A 22,455-nucleotide genomic window follows, 5' to 3' on the forward strand; every position below is an offset into this window, starting at 1 on the left:
AAATTCAATACCATTGATGCTCGTGGTGCCTAAGGAACCTCTAACGGGTTGACGATTGCATAGAATATAAGACCACACAAGATCTCCCATTTATACACAAGTGTAATATCATACAGGATGTCGTGTTTACAGGAAAATATTTATTCTTTAATGTTTTTTCAAAATCTCAAGTGGGACTAATCTCTCCCATTTTAAATGTAGGAACCATGGTATTGAGCTCTAGCAGTTTTATACCAGGCTCACAAGTGCCTAGTGAGCTGGAGCAGGCTTGCAAAAGGAATGTAAAAGAAAGTTAGCTGTTTTACAAAGGTCATCATAGGTCCACAGTAGCAGCTGGGAGATAATAGTAAGATATTCATAATATTTTCATTGGCCTCTTGGTCAAACTAGACCTACTCGCTAAAGGTTAAATCACGGGTGCAGTTAATAGAAGGTAAAATCATATGTGCGGTAGATAGAATGTTAAATCATATGTGCAGTAGATAGAAGATTAAATCATAAGAGCGGTAGATAGAAGGTTAAATCAAAGGATCAGTAGATATAAGGTTAAATCATAAGAGTGGTAGAAGGTTAAATCATAGGAGCAGTGGATAGAAGGTTAAATCATAGGAGCACTAACCCTAACCCTAAATAGAAGGTTACATAAAAAGCTTTGTTAAGGGCCAAGAACACCTTGGGAGATTGATCAGCACACTCGATGAAAAGAAGTATTCTGTCAATACCTCAGGTCATCCTCTAAGGAGAAGGCTCAATGCTGTACTGGACTGTTAGGAAGTAGGGTCATGCAATGAGCTTACACTAATGTTAATCCATATTCATTTCAATTGTGTATGGAAATCCTTTTCACAATGGGAAGCAAAATGCCATTTGTTGCAATCTTGCATGCCCTTTTGCAGCCACTAAATGATCATTACCAAGGCACGATGACAACAACAACAAACTTGTCCCAGATAAGGACAAAAGGAGCCTTCATTCTTCCAGTCTGGCCTGTAAGAGGCTGGAAAGGACCCTCATGCGTCTGTGCTGAGGAGGCCAGATGAATTGGCAAAGGCCTCTCTCTCCTCCATGTGTCATTTGTGAGGTCATAGTGGAGCCATGAGGTAGCTGGAGTTTACATGATCCCTCCGGCCAGTGCTGCAGTGCAGGGCGCAGGCAGGAAGAGGAGGAGGAGGAGGAGGAGGAGGCCGCTTGATGGTCTGGTAACCCGGTCCCCAGAGAGTCACAGCAGCTGTTCTGCTTCTAACAGAGCTTTTGTTCATTTCTCCAGAGAGGTTATTGATTACTGCACTGTTCAACCACCAGCCTCCAAACTGAAGTAACTGCTGTAGATGGAGTGGTCAAAGAAATGGATATATTGATGTGTTCTTTAGCTACTTTTCTGATGACAGCCGCATGGAGAGTATTGTCTGGTGTCGTTTTCCTCCTGTCAAACTCAAAGACTGAGTGACAGGAGCTAAAACTCTTTACTAGTGTTCATATTCACTATGATGCACTCTAAAGTGACTGTGGTTATATTACCTCACCCAGTCTCAGTGGGATGTGTTGAAGGATGTGTTCAATTTGAAACATCCATTGAGGTGTTTTCTGGCTGCACAGGTCTGGAGGTTGTTCCTCCCTGCATGTATGCAGTTTCAGGATGGACCTCACACTCCTTATGGCTTGGCTTGCTGCCCTGCTCACACTGTCACTTCCCACCTAGCAGAGGTTTCACACACAGAATCCGTGGCCGTCAGTTGCAAGGAATCACAACTGCCACAGCTAAATGCTTCTTCTGTAGCTGTGAAAACATGGTCACATGACCAAGCTTCTTGACCAGGATGTGGCCATTTCCAGGAAGTGAAGCATCAGAAGCTCTACATTTGGCACAGTTAAAAAAAGGGTAAAAATGAATGCTACAGCAGATGGTTGTAGGAACAGAAGTAAAAAAAAATATGGCTATTTATAAATGGTCTTCATGACTTCTCAAATTGGGTTGAGGACTCACTTCCCTTTTGAGAAATACACTCATTACATGCCAGCTGAGAAACAAGAGCTCGTAATTGGTTTTGCTGCCCTTGTCAACATTAATATAAACTGATATCACTTGGATTATATAGGCTCTCTTGTATTCCTCTTTGGTTTGTGTGTGTGTGTGTGTGTGTGTGTGTGTGTGTGTGTGTGTGTGTGTGTTTCCTTGTCAGCCTTCTGTATATGTGCAGTATGCCTTTTAGAGGATTCGCTGTGCCTGTGTTTGTAACAGTCTTCCCCTTTTGCTGTCCTCTGCTGCTTCCTATCAGAGTGGGATTAGAGCTTTGGACCCATCATGTCGGCGGGAGCGTTTGAGCGAGAGTGAGTCCCACCGGCCAGCTGGGATGAACATGCCACTGCACCAGATCTCCGTCATCCCCCGCGACCCGCCCTCCAGAGTGTCGGGCAGCGGGAAGGCAAAGGACAAGGACCGTGACAAGCCGGTAAGAACCTAGTGTCTGTCTCCTCAGCCAGACTGCTACAGCTCTCTTAACAAGCTGTGTTTTCAATGGAACTCACCCACACAAACACTTGCCACTTGCGCATGTCTGGGTTAATTGGAGGGTGCCATTATGCGGTCACCGCTGTGAGAGAGAAACAGACTTTCAAGAAAATAAATAAAAGAAGGTGTTGGTCTTCACACTCCGTTGGTACCTTGTCACATTGTTATTTGGGTCACTGTGTGTTGTTGGCTAAAGGCTGACACTGGAGCTCTGTGCTGCAAATGGTTGTTTACATTGAGCCCATGGAAATCAGGTGTTCCTTCATTCACTTAGCCTCCTGGAAAGGAAGTAAGGGTGTAGGGGGAAGGTCACAGTCGAGGGGAAGGACGAGCCCTTCCAGTAAGAGGGGCGGCGCAGTGTTTCAATTCAAAAGTGAAAGGAAAAGAAAAAAACTCCCTGGCTTTATTCCTGTGTGTGATTGAGTCTGTCTCCTCCCCAAAGTAGTGGCTACGGCCCTTGTGGACAGCCAGCTCCCTGCCCGCCTTTAGGGGGGGGGGGAATGTGGGTTAAAACTGGGATTAGAGGGGGCATTAGACGCTGCACTCAGTGGCCGCGGCATCATTTGGGCGCACTGAGCGCACTAAGCCTCTGCATCATGTGAACGGGGGGCAGGGGGGGGGGCTGTGGGTGGTGCTGAAGGTGCAGATGTGATGGAGCTGGACGGGTGTCACTTCATTAGAATGTTGCGGTGAAAATGCTTAGTCATTGGCTCATCAATATTCTGTTGGATGTTGGTGTTCCATGAAAGCGGATGAGTTGTAAAGTGCCTAGTTTGATGCCTTTCCAGTATGTGACAAATATGTACGTGTGAGTCTGTGTGTTTATGTGTTTATGTATGAGAGAGAGAGAGAGAGATAGAGATAGAGAGAGAGAGAGAGAGAGAGAGAGAGAGAGAGAGAGAGAGAGGAAGCACAAACCAGTGAACTACACACATCCTCAATTTCGGTCCTACGTAGTATGAGGCAGGTGACTGGAACAATGACACTAATAACCATTCTGTCACCAGTAAGCTTCAGGCTGTCTGCTGAGCTACAGTTTGGCTGTCACTGCGCAGGAGAGAACTGAGACGCGTTGTTTTTCAGTGGGAAGACTCTAGTCTGGCCATTTCTGAATGATGTAATGCCATAATACTTGGGTGTCAGTAGGGGCACCTAAAGTAGTTTAGACTGTCACCTCAGCTATTGTTGAGAATTTTCCCTCTTTCTGAATTTAGTGTCTAATTAAACCCTTTGAAGATCACACATGTATAAACTCACATTATCGCACAGCTCAGTGTCATTTCAACATTATTTGTTTTAGTTAGTTTGTTAGTTGTAGCTAGTAGCTGTGCTCTGTGCTGTGGGGAGGACTGTGACCATGCCTGTGTTCGACAGTCTATTGATCGGTGGAAGGTACTTCATTTTGCCCCTGTCTTTGTTTTCAACGAGCACCAGTTGGCCACTACTGAGGGCTAACAGAGTTCCATTGTAAACAGCTCCCCCACACAATAGATGTGCTAAGACAACATGTTTCCCATCCACTTTCCTCAGTTGCCTACAGACTTCAAGAGCACCAGGCACTTAAATCAGGTGTTTTCATGGGGCTTGATAATGTTCCTGTGCTCTACTCTGTATTGTGTCTGCCCCGTTTATCTTGTTACTGGCTCTAAGTCGCAGAGTGAAATCTTTGGATTATTTAGAGCAGCATTGCTCTCAACTGGCTTGATTCCATATACTGTACGTCACTCTCATGTAATCAAGACCTGGGGCATTAATCAATCAGACTGTGCACCTATTTGATCTCTTGATCTTGTTATGTTGTGTTACTCAGCAAGGATATCAAAGCCACTGTATGTGGTTCAGTTACATCCAACATATAGTTCCTTGCAGAAATGTAGTTGTGAAGAAAGTCCCACCTGTTGTGTGTCATGCGTAGTTAAGTCTGTCTGAATACATCCTAAACGCAGAGGCTGTTCTCAATAGGCGTCTGACCGAGGGTGGGGGTTTGTACGAGCCATCTCATATTTGTGTGTTGCGTAATGTGAAGGGTTCCTTGGCACTTCTCATCGCCTTCACTGCCTTCCCATTCCCTCTCTGTTACGGAACACTGGAATTCAAATCCCACTCAGGCTGCAGTCTTCTTCCTCTCCCTCAAGACTCACTGTAGGCATAGAGGTGGCAGGGTGGCTCAGAATGCAAATCCCAGAATGCAAATCAGTCAAGAGGTCTGCCTGGCATTTAGTCGCAGCACACAGCCCATCTGCCGATCACAGACAACTTGTCTTATGTGCCTCCACGGTTGGAAAGGATCGCCTGCACTCAAATTTCAGTGTCTGCTGTCTTGTTTTTCCAAAAGCACCCAATGTTCATTAACCTTTCTGCTGTATTACAGATGTCAGGAGCTATGTGTTGGCCACTGCAGGTGTGCAGCATTCACACTTCCTGTTAGTCTTCCTCTCCTCTCTTCTCTTCCTTGCTCGTTCACCATGATGGATTTGCACGCTGAGCCTAACCCTGAACGTGATTGACAGCTGTCAGTGTAATGTGTACTGTCAGGTTTTTGAAGGCTATGTACGGTTCTCACGTTGTATTTTTTTATGTGTCAAAAAAGTCTGACACTGACAGAGCTTTATATGTTGTGTGAAGCTACACTGCAAAATGCTAAATACAGGCTGTTGGTGTGTTGCGTTAGTGTGTTGTGGAAATGCTGGAAGCACTGATAGGAAGAGTTGAACTCAGGTCCTCATTACGATAGGCTGAAGGTCTTTTTCCATTGTGCCACCACAGCACTTGGCATTGTGTTTTGAAAATGCTAATGGCCAGCTTTTTAATTCGATCCTGTAAAGAAACGTTCAGGATGATTGGACACGGGTAGGCCAAACATCAGGGTAGCCATATTGTCCAATATGTCCCGTCCAGATTGCCTGGTTTACAGGGGGCATGGGTGGGTGGTCTTACACATCACCATTTCATGCAAATAAAGCAGAAAGCCTTGGAGCGCTGTTGAGACTAATGCCATGTGACTCATCAAGAGGTTATGGGTGAGTGTTTACTGAGCAGTGGCAGGGCTTTAGACTAGAGCACAGCAGAGCAGCAGCAGCTATCTCTCCAGGCCGGCTAAGCTGTGTGTTTATTCTCTAATCTGCCCGCTGAGACCAGGTGGCAGTTTTTGTCAGTCATGCTTAGATGCCAGTGCAATGCCAGTGACAGCTCAGATCCAGCACTTGGGAATCATCCAAATCACTTCAGTGGTGTGGAGGCTTCTTCTTTTGCCCTACTATTTTAGGTTGTTTAGAAAATTCAGCTTTAAATCAAAGAATATTCACATGAGGATTAATTTGATTTCGTGCGCGGTTCACACTGAATGCAGCACCTGCCTAACACATTTAAGGCTTAAGATAATGCAGTCCTAAAACATAAGACTATGTATAGGGTATTTTTGAGGACATTGAGAATCCCACACAAACCCAAATACACACTACACACACACACAGGACATATTTGATCTCTAAAGTGTGGGCTGGCAGTGAAAACACACTGAAATGCCTGAAGGCCTTATATCAGGGATACCAGGTGTCTGCCTGCTGTGCTTTACTTTATCAAACTTCATTTCTTGAGCCCCCTCGCCTCAGGGCAGGCATTTGCATGAAAGGCTTTTTGCCCGCAATACCTACAGTAAGTTTAAAACGCTGCTGCTATACGTCAGCTGACTCAACAGAGTTGTTCCTCCTAATCATTACACTGACCCACTTTGTGGTGCTGCACACGCTCAGGCTGAGTGCATGTAGAGGCTCTTTCTTATTCTTTCTTTTTTTGGTTTGAGGCGGCTGTGGAGTGAGGCTTGGCTAGGATGGATGTGGTCGGCCCCAAGGGGGTGTGTGAGGTCTGTGCGACCCCTAGCACTCATCTCCAGGGTTGTGTGTGAGGTCTGTGCGACCCCCAGCACTCAGCTCCAGGGGTGTGTGAGGTCTGTGCAGTGGTGGTCCGTCAGGGCCTTCAAGGCCTTCTCTGCTGGCCTAAACATCATCAGAAAATAAATGTAATAAAATAAATTTAATTTTAATATTTTCTTTTCATAAATATGTATTCAATTATTCCCTATAGTCCATTATCTTCATTTCATAACTTCCAGCGTTGTTAATTTATGTAAGAGCTTTCATCCAATCATATTTCAGCTATCATGTGTTTCCACGCTCCGCGAAATCTTCCCCGAGAACAGAAATCTTCCCTGAGGCCTTCAGAATTCACATTGAAGGCCCGTGTACATCTGATTGGTTATCACAACTGGCTGTTTCATTTAATTTAAGTTGAATGAACTGAAACAGACAGTTGTGACAACCAATCAGATTTCGAGTTGGCGACACTGGGCCTTCTAGAAGGCCCGGAAGATTTCTTTCCTCGCGTTGAACGTGACACGTAAACGTCCTTTGCTTGGATACTGAGGCAGACCGGTGCAGTGCTTCAGTGCTCAGTTTAGCTGGCTAATGCGAAAACGACGTACATGCTTATGCTAGTTGTTTCAATTGGTAAGACTAAATATAATTACATTAACCAACTCATATAAACTAGTTTACACCAACTTGATAATTCCTGTTTTTGATACAATTACAACGCCATTTTCAAGACGGAACTTTCAAGAAAAACTGGATATCGTGAGGATGGGAAGTTTAATGAAACTGCTTTGCAGGTGGGACAATGCGATGTTTAGTGGACAAACTTGTTAAAGCTTTCGGTGGACTTAATACAACTTTGTAGACTAATCCCTGAAAATCGCCTTTTATTTTTAAGTTGTGACAGTAATATCCAAGCGATCATATAACTGAGAGTTTACTACTCTTAATGTATTGTTAATACGGGTGTATTGATTTTAAATGCTCCGGAAATATTAATAGTCTGTTGTACTCGACTATGTTAAGGTAGGCTACTCACTGCCTTTCTGTATAAATATAATGGTTCTAGAGCCATGGCGTCATAATGATGGTATTAGGAGGCTGATTCACTCAGTTTAACATCGTGTAGGACACACTGATCTCAAAAAGTTTCTTTTTGAGATCAGTGGTAGGACATCGCTGAAGGCCCAGTCGTGAAATGCACGGACCGCCACTGGGTCTGTGCAACCCCTAGCACTCAGCTCCAGGGGTGTGTGAGGTCTGTGCGACCCCCAGCCGTGGCTCCTGGGGTGTGTGAGGTCTGTGCAACCCCCAGCCTTGAGCTCCAGGGGTGTGTGTGAGGTCTGTGCGACCCCCAGCCTTGAGCTCCAGGGGTGTGTGAGGTCTGTGCAACCCCCAGCCGTGGCTCCAGGGGTGTGTGTGAGGTCTGTGCGACCCCCAGCCGTGGCTCCTGGGGTGTGTGAGGTCTGTGCGACCCCCAGCCGTGGCTCCAGGGAGGTGTGAGGTCTGTGCGACCCCCAGCCGTGGCTCCAGGGAGGTGTGAGGTCTATGCGACCCCCAGCACTCAGCTCCAGGGCTCCCCCTTGGTGCTGCTGTGCCCTGAGGGGCTCCACCTCTCAGAGGCCAATGGACACAGGGAGAATATACTGTGATGTTCATGGCTGTGATAACGTCTAAAGATATTGAATGAGGATGGTTTGTGTCGAGCGTGATTTAGCATAGCTGATCGTTGCTGATGATGTAACGCCATGACTTCTCATATTCCCAAGGTTGGCAGCCCAGCACAGACCTGTAATTTGTCTTTTTCTCTATAGGGAGATGCAGTTCCTTGAACATTCTGTTTTATAAAGCTCCCTGTAGATGTATGTGTGTCACTTGGGAATGGGGTGTTGAAAAATATCATTTGTTTTTGGAGAAGAGGACATTATGCCTGAAGCCTGGAGGCACAAGCGAAATGCACAGGGAAATTATTTTAAGCACATATTAATTCACACAGATTCACATTGGTGGCATTTTGACTTTGTTCCTGTTCATTTTGTTTAAACTTTGCCTAAATCATACAGGAAGAGGAAGGAAGTGTTTCTTTATTAGAAGACATTTTGTATCCCTGACAGTGAGACTCCTCCCAAAATGCAGCCATGCAGCTCACAGTCCTATAACAGACTCATCTGCCAAGAGCATGCTTCAATGCATAGATCAACATTTTTATATAATATATATGAATAATAATTAATAATCTAATATTATAAATGCCTCAGTAAATGTGTGTCATTCTGGAGGCTCTGTAGTGCCCATTGGCTGACCTGGCCAGAGCCAGAGGTTAACTGTCTCCCATGCCCTTTATGCTACCACCTCTCAAACCTCCCTTCTAAATGATGTGTGAAGATACCAATGATGTTGTCAGTGTTGCTCACCCAGGTTGTCTGTCACCTGGACAGTGCTGGGCACTTCTGCAGCTGACTAAGGAGACTGAGTCACGGACCAGTGAGGCTCTGTGTTCACTAACTAAGGAGACAGGCTCAGAGGGCTGTGAGAGATGGCTTTGACAAGGGGTTCATGACAGGTATATCACGAGTTGGGTACATAACAGTCCCCCATAAAATCGTTTGGATGAGAAATGAAGGCCTTTTCTGATCATGCTTCCCTCTTGTTTTGCTTTGGGGGCTATCTTTCGCCTTTAATTTCATGGCAGCGAAGTAATTATGAGATAGAGGTGAGTGGAGATAATGATAGGCTTTAATTACCCCCCCCACCCCCACCCCACCCCACACACACACAGACACCACCCCACCCCCCATCACAATTTCCTCTTTCCTCAGCTGCACTTTAGCTGTTCAGAATCTGGACCAGTGAAACCTGGATATGTAACGGTGGCCCCCACCTCCACCCCACCCATGGCTGCCAGGCATGAGGATGCAGAGATAATCTTGCACCTCTGTCTCCAGGGAGAGACGGGAGCTGGGGCCTCTCTCCAGCTCAGGCTTGCAGTGAAAAAAATGGTTTCTGAAAATGTACTGCATCCCTGTCTCTTTTTGAGAGCGGGTTTTTTCACGGCCATCTTACAGCGCTGTCTAATTAATAGTGACCTGTTGATTGTGCTTGTGAGACTCCTGGGGTCCAGATGATTCACTCCCTCCAAAATCGATAGCGGTGTTTGGGAGTGATCTTTCTTCAACCCTCCTCTCAGACGTGAGCCGCTCAGACTGCATTAGTTTGATCTGTGACACACTTGGACATTTCTAGCAGCAGTGCATAATCTTTGCTTAGGACAGCAAAGAAGGCGTGCTCTGTTTTTTTTCACCAACCTAAACAAGTTTGAAAACACTTTTTCATGATCACGACGCTTCTGCCACTGCTCTGGTGTGTTACAGGTGGAGGCAGTGTACTTATTCTTGTTTTGTCATTGTGCTTGCACACTGTGGGTTGTGATACAGGTTCTCTGGCAACGCAAACAAGAAAAGAAAATGATGAAAGGCCATGTCTAAAACAAGCTCACCGACTTCTGTCTTATTGCCTTGTTTTAAAAACCATTGTCCCCCACACTGTTCATACAGTGATGTGGAAAGTTAAACATTTGCACATTCCAGCATACCCAAATCAATGACATCCCTGAATGTTTTGCTACCTGGCTGTTTCATTGGCATCAATAGGAGGCTTGTGTCAGACATAACAGCTTTCCTTTAAATGGCTCAAGCTATTAGACATACAAACTTCGGGTCGGGCAATAATGCTTGTTGTGTATGGTGTATTATGATTTAAACCCTAGCCAGCCCTCATCGGTCTCCGCTGACAGGTATAGCGCAGCAGCCTTTTGAAGGCCCAGGCTGCACCCCCGTCAAAGCCCAGATGTGGGGAACTTGGCTCATCACGTTTGGGCGAACAAACACACCGTTGGACAGGCTGCCATTCAGCTCTCTTGGCAGAGCTGCATAGTTTTCAAAAGTTTGTCTTGTGCTCAGTATCACGTGGAAAGGCAGTGGAATACTTCCAGACTGGTTTCTTCCCTTGTCTGTCTGCCTGAGGGAATCTATCAGAAGTCATTGCCACACCACCTCATGAAAGCTTTATGCATCTATGTGTATGGGGACGATGGATGGCTGCCCACCCTTTCTTAGCTGAAAGTTCTTTCATTGCTTTTCTATGTGACCTCCAGGAATGCACACAAGCCTCAGAATATGTGTGGATTGAAGTCTCGGGGGAACATTTCATTTTATGTCTTTCCCTAGTGGAAACTGCCAGCATGAAACCTGTGCAACTATCTCTATAGTTCTGCTCTCCTTCACAGTGGATGGAACTCCTCTCGGTCCTCTGTCAATTGAAGAGATAGGAAGGCATGAATAATGTACAGACGGTGGACTTGAATTAATACTGTGAGGTGGTGAGGGGATTTCAGGGAGAGCACATGTGCAAGTAGATAATTGTGGCTTAAATTACTGAGCTGATTTTCTTCACCTTTGCCACTTTATGCAACTTAAATGGCTGCCGTCTGGGACTGTCAGTTTCAAATCTTTATGTGTGACCCTATACTCTCCACTCTTTGGAGGTATATGTATATAAGGGTTAGTTAAAGGGATTCTGAAATCCTAAGCGAACACAAGATAAATAGTAAGGTGACCATTCAAAAGGCCTCCCTTCACACAGGACTAAATCCCAAAGGCGAGCTTTAGCAGACCGTGAGGCATGTGTTTTTGCTATTGGATCAAGAAGCTGTTGAAAAAGCTTTTGCCTGAGCTCATGTGCATCCTTGGGGAAAGGTCAGACGAGCCGGGACGAGCTGGGGCTGTTTGTGCGCCGTGTGTGCGCAGTCGCGTTCCTCACTTTTATCGTCTGCCATATTTTATTCAAAACTTCCCGAGACCTGTAGAAATGTAACCTTGTCTCGACACACAATTGTAAACCAAGTGGTCACACCCCAAGGTCTCTGGGCACGAGACATGATTGTTTTGTTAGTTAGTCTGACAGCCCACAGCACTGGTGCTCTTCATCAGTGCAGGTGGAGAGGAAAAGGAAGGGGAGACGGATGCACCTGCCAAAGATGTAAAGTGGAGATTTCAAAATGTCATCTTCTAGTAGCCAAATGAATATATCAAATCAGAAGGCCAGTGGACATACTTATTCTTCCTGGATGTCTGTATGTTGTCTAAGGAAGAATGGATTCAAAAGTGTTATTTTGAAAAATATTATGCAGAGAATCTAATTATCAGTCTTTCCTTTGGACCCTTCATAGTCCTCTCCAATGCCTGCATGCAATCTGGTTTTGAATTTAAGATTTTTCAAAAGCTTTATACTGTATATCATTATACTGTTGGGCCCTTTTTAACAGAAGCTTTTGTTTTTTTACTTCACAAATGCCTATCAGTGAAAGAGAAGCATGGGGGGAAAAGGGAAGATCATTAAGAGGCTTGCTTGAGCCCAGTGGTTCAGGCTCTGAGCTTGTCCCTGGCCATGGTGGAGATCCGCACAGTGGCAGACCTGTTGGCAGACCTGTTGGGGGGGGGGGGGGGGGGGGACAGCAGCTGAGGAATCCGATAGTGTCATTACCGTCTTTGGTGATAGAGTGGTAGAGAACAGATGTGAAAGGTGAGCACAGAAAGACAAGTTCAAACGTAATAATAGTTACTCATTAACCAGTGGTTACTGGAAAGCTTCAGTGCAGACACATTTAAGGGACTTTGATACTTAACAGTGAAGCCAAGGAGGAAGTGACACATTTATTGTTGTGTGACCTTTGAACTGTTGATTGAACTCTTGGTGAAAAGGATCCTGTACGAGCACAAGAAGTTTTCCCTTCGATTTGAATGGCGCTTGTTGTCATTTGGCTGTAGTGTTTGTGTAGTGAGTGTTTGTTTACTGCATTTTATTGTACCTTCATCCAAACAGAGAAGCACACTGGAGGAAGTCTCTCTTTGCTTTGGAGATTCTAGACAAATGCCATTGTTGACAGGGTAGCATACTGGGGGCTTACATGGCAGATTATGTATGCTGAGGTGATTTTCTGGGGCAGGATGTTTGTGTGAGTCGTTGAGCTTTCTCCTGGCGTCGGGGCGAGAGCTGCAGGTAGATGAGCTCACCAGGCAGAGGAGGAGGCTTTATGAGCCAGAAGATGTCATCGTGAAAATATCGCCATCTGCTCCGACTGTCAGCCCAGATTCTCCACAGACGTCTGATGGGAGCCCAGCATTTGATATGAGCTTTGTTCAAGCTGTCTGCTGTGATGTCAAGGAGTTAGGGACAGACCACACGGGCAGAAAGGGAGGGAATGTGAAATGAACTGCTCTGTTGTTATCCTCATCACGTTTAAGAGGGAGGCTTCTTCCTCCATACAAATTGTGTTTGTGTTAGTGACACAGAGGGAAGGGGTGGATTGTTGTTTACTATTTTCTTTCCAGGGAGGGGAGTTTTTATGGGGAAATGATAACCCTGTTTTTCCTCTTTCTCTGTCCACAACTGTGTTCGATCTGCACTCCAGTGCTGCAGACCCCCATGATGTCATAGCGGGACTGAATATCGCCTGCCAGAGGTGGGAAACATTAGGGGAAAAAAACAGCCACCGTATTTGAAAGGAATGTTCTCTTCCTTTAGTGCAAATCACGTGTCATAGAAACAGTGCAGCACAAAGGGAGATGTGTGATTGTGGCAATCTGTCATTGAATCGGAGGATTTGTGTGCGTCATGAGTCAGAATGGACAGGCAGCAGTGGGTCAGTGATGAGCCCCCACAGAGACAGGCTATGCTGTGTCTGTTTCAGCTTTCACAGCCCAACTCCTGGCTGCCCTGTTCCAGTTTGGAATACACAGGAAGTGCAGTTGATGATGAACTAGTCAGAGGAGTGGTCTCTTTTTTCAGGATGGAAATAGTGCTATTTCATTTTCTCCACACTGAAAGAGCCTTGGTACATTAAGGTTTGGTTTGGCACATGCAGGCTTCAGTGTTCCAGTAAGCCATTGATAAAGTCTTTGTCAGTATTTCTAAGTATATAACCACATTCAAGTGGGCAGGCTTCTTTGTTCGGCATTGTGTTTATACCAGCCTATTGGAAGGACATTGGTTTGGACAGCTGGGCCGCAACGTGGTTATCTGTGAATCAGAACAGTAGGTGGCACTGTGACGGTTCTATTAGCTGGCATGCAATTGTCTGGAGCAACTTCACCTGCATATGAAGCGGAAACTCATTAGATACAATTACATATGGTTCACGCTTGGCTGTGTTTGGTAACTGGATGGTGGCCACCTTAAAGTAAAGAATGATTATCGAGTTTCCTTTTTTACAGCGCATAACTTATCTTGATCGGCACTGGGTCTGGATTTATCAGCGATAAGAGTGCTCACACGCGCCCTATCCTGAAGTAAACTCTAAGCCCTCACATTTGTATGTTACTACTTGATCTGTCACTCAGACTGACTTAGGAAGAGGCTGAGTACACAAACAGCCACTGAAATTATGGAGATAATTCAAATCCGCACCCAGCTGAAGCTGAGTTATATTCTCACACAGGACGGCCTAATTGAGGTTACCTGGCCCCCTTCCCAGGCTGGAAGAACAAGGTGCAGTCACACACAAGTGAGTGTTTTCCATCTGCATTAGAAGTTTTGCCTTGGCCACAGAATGAAAATGAATGCGATTTTCAATTCAAGCAGAGTAGAGTAGAGGACATGTGCTGGAGCACTGATGAACCCTCTTCCTGCACCACGGCACAAATCAGATGGTGTTCAGCACCCTCCTTCACTCTCGTGTCTGAGAGACTCATCTCCCATGTTAACATGTGCTATATATGAAGCAGTGCACATATGACTCAGGTAGAATTGTGCTTCCGTGTCCAATGACTTTGGGTAATTAGCCTTGTTTTTAAGCACGCATTCACATGTGTAGTAATAGCAGCAGATCTCTGTCCAGCCTGGCTCCTCCAGAGTGAGATGCAGTTGGTTAATGATTTAGTGCTTTTCACCTCTGTGTGCGGCGATGCTGTGAGGAACCCAGTGCCCTCTCACTGTCGCTTTGAATCAGCCCACTTCCCGCCACGTTGTTTTCGCTCAGTGGGCCGCCTGACCACGCGCAATTAGTGGAGCAGTCTGGCCCATGGAGCGCAGGCCTGTGGGCACCACAGCGCTCACTGCATTCTTCCACCGGCGTTTGATCTGCTGAGAGGCTGCTCCTGTGCTGCAGATTCAGTCTTTTTGGGAAGGTTGCCATGCCCGTGCAGCTCACCCTGCTTTTTGTGTCTCTCTCCCCCTCCATCTATCTTCACCTCTCTCTCGGTTTTAGAGTGCTTCCCTCTCTCCATATCGGTCTTTCCATCTCCCTTCCTGTCAATGACTATCTCTCTCTCTTGGTCTCTTTAACTCTCACTTCATTTCTCTCTCTCCATCTCATCGTCACTTTTTCTCTCCAATTAACAGACAGTGAGTCCTGTTCTCCCCCCTATGGTTCCACGCCACTGACATGCCCCAGTTTTGCTAATTGTTTTAGCCTTCCAGCTAGCACTGGTCATTGTGTATGTAGTACCTTTAAAAGTGTCACAGCTCCCACCCAAGACACACATTTACAAATCACACATGAGGGTCAATCTGTTGTGGTCTCTGTCATGGAATGCTGCCGGCTTAGTGATCTACACAGGAATCGTGAATAAATGTGTTGCATATGTTTTTTTAAATTATTATTTCAGAATCCCCATGTTCGTATTCCAATAATGTTGAGAGTAGAATATTCTCCATATGTTCACTGTAGATTCATTGTCTGATGGTCAATGGCCTGTATGCCCTTGGGTTGGTCTCCGGTGTGGATTTCTGTGATGGGGAGAGGAATGCTGGAGCTGTCCATCTGTCAGAGTTCACTGAGTGTGTACCATCTGCTGACCAGGGCTGCGAGACGGCACTATCACTTCATGTTCGTGATAATGCTCCTGGTGTTTGGTTTGATTTGGATGCCATGGTAACGTCTCACGGACTCCTCGCTTTAAAGGCACAATATGCAACAATTATGCTTCAGGATTAGGGTTAGGATAAGCAGTTTAACCTTAAAATAACAGCTTAAAAAAATTGGGGCGCTACAATGACTTTTAATATGGAGAATTGCGTCCGTGCCAATGGCATAGCAGGGTCGATAGGCATATAACTGCGTTCTGTAGTTTTGCCTGCCGATGCCCGCCGACCTGACTTTGATTACCTTCTGCCGATCTAGTAAGTAGCTTATTTGCCGTCTGGCTTAGTCTTGTGTTGCACATGATTGATGTTTGACTGTGTAAGGACAGTCATTGAGTAATTAGTTTGTCATAATGTCAAAGTCAGCACATTTCAAGAGATTTCGTTAGTTTTAGCTGCTAGCATACCTTCAGCGAATAGCTATTAATCCTTAATGCACCTTTAATGTGCAGATGTGTAGCTTTGAAATCTAATGCAAGCCTGTTTTTGTGGAATAGTTCTAACATAGCGCATTGTATTTCTGGGTGAGCGTTTGGTTTCTTCTGAATGTGACATGATCTTAGCTTCAATGCTAACACCAATATACTCATGAAAGGGGATTTTCCTCTGAGGGTGCAGGGAATGTGGACTAAAGGGAAAGTGCTGGCCTTCTGGCCCGGGACATTGGGGGATTTCCAGTGTGAGGTGGCGGAGTCCTGGCCCTGGTCATTTCCTGAGGTGTCTCAACCGGTCCTAATGCACTCAGTGCAGATTGAAACTACACCATGCACCATGCTTTGGTGTGCTCATGAAAATAAGCAAGTGCTTCCCGGCATGTTGCTGAATTTTGTCTAAAGCCTTTGAACATGTCCCGGAGACCAGTTTGTGTTTTGTTGAATTCCCTCAAGGTCTAACTTCAGGGCAAGGTTTAACTTCTCAGAGAGGCGATATTACCAATTAAACTAGAGGTACAGAGACCTCATTATCTGTAGGTGTATCTGTTCAACCAACCAAATGATCTGTCCCTGTATCTGTATTTGAATAGAGGTCAAGTGGGCATGGGTTATACCGTAAGTCATGTTGAAGAGGGCAGATGTTGTATTTTATATCCTCATATTTATTGGCAGTGCAAGTGCAAACCTTCAAAGCATGACATTGATTTAATTTTGGCATATAGTTAATTGAACTGTACTTTTGATCTCTCTTTTATTTTTATTAAAAAAAGAAAAAAATTCAGATTCTGTTTCAAAAAACTAAAAGGAAAGTCCTTCAGATGATGGGAATAATCTAAACTTCCAATAATGCTGCATTTCTTGATTACGCAAATTACTACTTGACAACATAACAGTCCAAGCTTTACAAATCACTTGTTGCTGTCACTTAAACTTGTTGCTGTCTGTTTAAATCACCATGAAACCTTTTATACATACAGCATGTTACATCTTAAATGGATGAATAGTGCTTGCAAGGTTTTTTTTTTTTATATTTCAACTGTTTTTGTATTGATTTTTTAATGGAGGAAGTTAATATACTGATAAAAACTACAGGTTTTAAGCTGTTTTATGGATATTTATAATAAATCCAGCTGCTAAACCAGGCTTCTGTTTTGCTAGCTCTCGTTCATGACGCCTCCTCCTCCTCATTGCGAAAGCTCTCAGCCCACTGCCTGCTGTGTGCTGACTTGGTGGGGGTGATTACAGAATGGAGCAATCACATTTCAATAATGCCTAGTAAATGAAATGACTAGTCAGTGAAATCAAAGTCCTATGTTGCAAACAGAATGGGTAATTTTATCTTGGCCATCCAAAATTATATGAATCGATTTGAAGCAACAATGACAGGCTGATTCACAGACATGTCAAACATGGAGCTGACTTTTTCCCCAAAATAAAAATGAGCAACTTCGGGTAGAAGAAGTATCTTTTTATTTGTCCTTTCCGAATTACGGATTCGGATTCAGGGAATTCAGTTAATGTTCCACCAGCTACAGACACTAAAGAATGACTAATCTTCTAATCAGCCAAACAAGATTCCAAAGAAGAAGAAGACTGTTAACAGGATATGTTGAAGAGTAAACGCACCAAGCATTCTTTGATGATATCACTTTAAAAGCTACATGCATCAGCATCATGCATCAGTATCAACCCATACTTAGTGTGTTTAATGTTAGCGAGATTACATTCTTAGTTTGTTGGATTGGTTTAAGGAAGATTGCCATCTCCTCACTGGACTCTGATGGCTCTGTGTCTAAAATCAAACAGTCTGTGTCAGCAGGTACAGTACACTTTTGTTTTTAGTTTGTTGTTGTTTTAAAGATCAAGATAACCACTGTCTAGAACAGCAATTTGCCAAATACAAAATGAAGGCCATGGGTAGTAGAGCTTTGATTTTATTAGGAGCGTGAATGAACAAATATTTGGAGATAAGTAATATGGAGGTATTTTACATGGTCCCTATACCATGTTGTATGGCAATATGCAGTTATAAATTACCACCTGGAAATTAACCCCATACACATACACATTTCATCTAAATAGCCTTGACCTGAAATGCATGATTAGTGACATGATTTGATGTGTGTGCAGCAGTTTGACAGGTACAGTGGAGATAGTGATTGCCCTGTGATCAGCATTCTAGACTGTGAGCTTTGGGGAGTCCCTTTATCATTCTTATTTGAGTTCTAGTCAAGCTGAATGACTCTCTCGACATCCTCTTGGCCTTCAGTCTGGATCCTTAAACCCCTTGCCTGTGAGAAGCTTTGATGACATCATATCTCTTTCGTTGGGGTACTGTTACATTGGCCTCCGGCGCCAGACACCACCTTATGTGGGTCATCCGTATCAAGGTGGCTCATAGCTGGAACTTGGGCCTGGCTAGCAAAAATAGATTCCAAAAAGCAGAGCATGGTTTTCAAAAAGAGGTCATCTAAAAGTTTAAGATGATCCCCACACAGCACTGGTATCCGCCTGGACGCCATGTCTGTTTGGCAGACTTCACTTGCTGCTGTTGAGTCAGTTATTAGCATGAAGTGATGTACACTGCTGCATGTTACAGGATTACATAGGGAATGTATTTGAATGCATGTAAATGAGCACTCAGACCAAAAAAAATGCAATGTTTTAATACAGCTTTTACAAATCAGGATGTTGTAAAGGGGAGACCCGGGTTGTGTTGCAGCCCAATACATACTTTGGACTTTGGACTACAAGTTGTTTGGTGTGGGACCAAGCATTTCACTAACAAACTTCAGTTCCAAAGCCAGAAGTGATCATAAGTACATGAGAAATTAGCTATATTGTTGTGCCTTGTGTGAGGTCTCAGCCATGGAGCCTGCTCTCTAACCTATTGCTATGTGGGACTATTTTTGAGTATACACACACACACACACACACACACACACACACACACACACACACACACGTTTTGGAGAGGAGTACAGAGAAAAAGGGGATTATAATCCCTTATCACTTCTCAACCATTCATTAGTCCCATACAAGTAGGAGTTCAGTTAGGTGGGATTTGAATTTTCAATAAACTGTATTTATTTTCAGTAAAACATGCCATTGTTTGTGTTTTCAATGTACCACATGCTCTTTTCATTTACAAGTCACTTGTAAGGTATAATTTAGTGCCTTCTCAACGTTTGCAAACTTAATATGACATATTCAGTTCTACTGCTGTTTAACTGGAGTTCTTTAATTTGGGGGTTTTGGTTACACAACATCCTGCCAGAAAGCAGAGCGCCGAAGACAGCACTGAATGTTTACTGGTGGCTTTAATTAAGCGTGACCTGATTTTTATGGGGGGAAAAATCTCCCAGTGAAGACTCTAGGTGTAGATAAAGCTTACAAAAAGGCTTACAATAATCACATTTGAATCCCTCTAGCTTTAATCAAAGCATAATCTGCATACTTTTCCACAAACATGTTTGCATGTGTGAGTGTAAATCTTACTCATATGTGAGATTATAATTTTATCTCTCTCTCTCGGCTTAGAACTATGCATAGAAAACAGTCGTCGTGGCATTCTCTCGGCTGAAATGGCTTATCAAAATGGTGACTGACCAGTGGCTTTTAATAGCGATTAGCTTGGCTATAAAATGGAGAAGCATTCAGGTCAAAACAGAAAGGCAGAAAGAGCACACAGTTTGTGTTTCGGAGAGGGTGCTTTTATTTCTTTCAGCAATTAAATAGTTTTGTTAATTAAATAATGTGTGTGCTTGTGTGTGTGGGTGTGGGTGTGGGTGTGGTTGTGTGTGTGCTTGTGTTTGTGTGTGTGCTTGTGTGTGTGCTTGTGTGTGTGCTTGTTGGTGTTTGTTTGTGTGCTTGTGTGTGTGCTTGTGGTTGTGTTTGTGTGTGTGCTTGTGCGTGTGCTTGTGTGGGTGCTTGTGTGTGTGCTTGTGTGTGTGCTTGTGTGTGTGCTTGTGTGTTTGTTAAACAAGGCCGGCACATTGGTGCCATTGTGCCCATTGGTGTGCTAACCTTGTGTCTAAGAGTGCACAACCTAGCTGTTTGATGCAGGTAGTAGGGTCCGTTCCTCAGAATACAGAACAGTGTGATCTTTCTTCCTTCCCGGTCGGTAGCTAATCATTCATGCCCTGGTTATACTTCCTCTAGAGATAGTGAACCTTGCTGTGCTGTGAATATGAACTCAGTCGAACAGCTTCCTTTGTTTTCTCCCATTGTCCAAGATATGGACATAAGCTGAAACCTTATATCCGATTGTCTCCACTGTTTTGTGTATTAGTCCTCTGAAAAAGCAAATGCACAGTTGCATACCATGGACACTGTGTGAATTAATGTGCCGTAAATCCACACTAAAGTGCCCTTGGTTGCAGGCACAGTAATTTCTCTGACAAATAAGATTCATCCATGCTGGTCCCCCAGGAGCTTCCCCCTCTATTGGCTCGACTCTCCCCAGAGCAGTGTGAGCAGCTCAGCTCAGACACGGCCTCCATCTCCCTCCCTCCGTCCGCCGCCGCCATAAATCATAGCTCGGGACGGCACGCTGCGGCATCTGCCACACAGAGAGAGAGAGAGAGAGAGAGAGGGAGAAAAAGAGGAGGAGGAGGAGGAGGGGGGGTGCTGGAAAAGAGGAAGAAAGAGATGGCCTGCCCTTTGCATCTGGGGCAGCCTCTCAGGAAGAGCACAGGCTCTAACTGAATTAGAGAAGGCAGTGGAACAAGCCAGGGTGAAGGAGAGGAAGAAAGAGAGGTCGGAGATAGAGAGAGCCTTTATTAACCGAGCTGGCAGCCATCGAATGAGTGCACTGAGCTGTGGAAAGCAGCATCAGGAGGAGGGCTTTCTGGGGGAGAGGGAGGAGGGGTGGGGGAGGGGACCAGGTTGTTAGCCGGCTAAAAGAGAGCTCTCTAAGCCCCGCCCTGCTCATGCATTATTCAGCGGACCGGCCACCCCCACTGGGATCAGCTGGAGGAAGTCGCCAGTCGGCTGATCGCACGGAAGCTTCTGGCGGCTGACGGGGTCTGTCGGATTGCACAGTGAGCGAGCTGTAAGCGAGCTGAGCCAAGCTGTGCCAAATTGAGACGAGACAAGACCAGAGCAGACAAGAAGGAGTAGCTTCCACTGGCCGGCGTCAGCAGGCTAAATGTAGGCCAGTCTGCTGCTGCTGCTGCTGCCGCTCCTCCTCTCTCGGCTCCAGCGTCTGCTGTTGGAGCTACCTCACTGGCAGCGTCACAGCCTCAGCCTCAGCCTCAGCCTCCTCTCTAGCCTCACTTCCGTGTTTACAACCGCTCTCCTCTCTCTACCTCTCTTTTCTGTCGTTTAGCACGGCGAAGGATTTGCCAGCAGGACATGTAGCCTGGCCCTGGGTGGGGGCTTTGTTTGTATGTGTGTGTGTGGGAGGCTGCCTCCTCCTCCTCTAGCAGTCACTCATGCATTCATGTTGGAAAATGAAGCTTCAGGTAAGAGCCTCCTGTGGTTGTTCTGCTTTTGTTGTCATTGTTGTTGTTGTTGTTGTTGTGGGGTTGGCAACGCTGCTGCACCCAACTGATAATAGGGTTGCAGAGCAGCGTGTTAGGTGTCTCTGTCGCTTGGCATACATTGTGCTGTTGTACTGTTTGTTTACTCTTTTACATGGAGGGGTACATCCTCTAGCGAAAAGGTTGTTACCATGGTTGTTATGGTGAGGCCTGTTCCTCTCTCTCTATTTCTCTCTCTCTCTCTCGCTCTCTTTCTCTCTCTCCTCCTCCTCACTCTCCATAGAGACTGAAAATTGTTGCTTTGTTCCCCACCCCCAGCCTCATTGCTTTCAACACTAATGGAGCTGTGGAGGGCTCTAGCAGACAAGGGGATGCTTAGGCTTCAGCAGCCAGGGAAGGGTGTTATTTTGAGTGTATGTGTTGGTCTGTGTGTTCATCTGTGAGGTTGACGTATGTGTTTGTTGTCCCCTCCACATAGAGAATGACCTCTTCCTATGCATTTCTATTATTTGCAGTCACCTCCCGGCATGCGGGCCATGGTAGCGCTTGCCATGTGGCACAAAACAAAATGCTGACCCATTTTCCCCTCTTTTCTCTCTGGCCCTCACTCTCCGTCCCTCTCCATTGTGCTTAGCGCTCTAAACTGCTCAAGCGCTTTGTGAGGTGACGTGTGAATCATTTGAAAGGGTGTGTGGCCACTGTCTAAAGCGTGCAGTCAGGGCATTTACTCTGCTTTATGGCGTGGGCATAAGGCCCAGGCAGGTGGGGGTTAGGGATGACGTTGCCTGCCGGTAATTTAATGTGTTGCTCCTCCAGATGCAGCACTGTTTTTTTTCAAAACCAATCAGCCTGTGCTGTGGCTGGAAGAGTCGTGCCGTCTTCACCTTGACAGAAATGATGGGGCAGGGTGGGGGTGGGGATGTGGAGCCTTGGGTAGTGTCTGGGACGGCAGTGTCCTCTAAGATGGTGAGCACCCATCTGTTGAGGCGGTGACCGCGCTTTTGTGGGGGGAGCCCGATTAGTATGCGCTCCCCGAGGATCCTTCTGTCACTGGGCCATCACTGAATGTCATCGAAATGTCACTGTCGCCTCTCACGGCAATGTCCAAAAACTCTGCAGGACGTCTGCAGGCCATTCACACTATACTTACAGTGCTGTTGACAGCTCAACACACTGCAGCTGAAGACAACACATGTAAGGACATTTAGAAAACATCTTCATCAATGAACACATCTGGATAC

General features: G+C 45.4%; 1 protein-coding gene across 2 annotated transcripts in view; it reads left to right on the forward strand.

The window, feature by feature from the left end:
• marchf8 (membrane-associated ring finger (C3HC4) 8) overlaps positions 1–22,455 on the forward strand; it is a 59,964-nt gene that overhangs the window by 7,538 nt on the left and 29,971 nt on the right. For both annotated transcript variants that reach the window (XM_080849281.1, XM_080849280.1), the window contains exon 2: positions 2,277–2,450. In XM_080849281.1, coding sequence (XP_080705407.1) covers positions 2,352–2,450 — 99 coding nt within the window. In that variant the 5' untranslated portion in view covers positions 2,277–2,351. The remainder of the gene's footprint in view (positions 1–2,276; positions 2,451–22,455) is intronic.

The sequence above is a fragment of the Sprattus sprattus genome, assembly GCF_963457725.1.
Source record: "Sprattus sprattus genome assembly, chromosome: 12".
Taxonomy (NCBI): domain Eukaryota; kingdom Metazoa; phylum Chordata; class Actinopteri; order Clupeiformes; family Clupeidae; genus Sprattus; species Sprattus sprattus.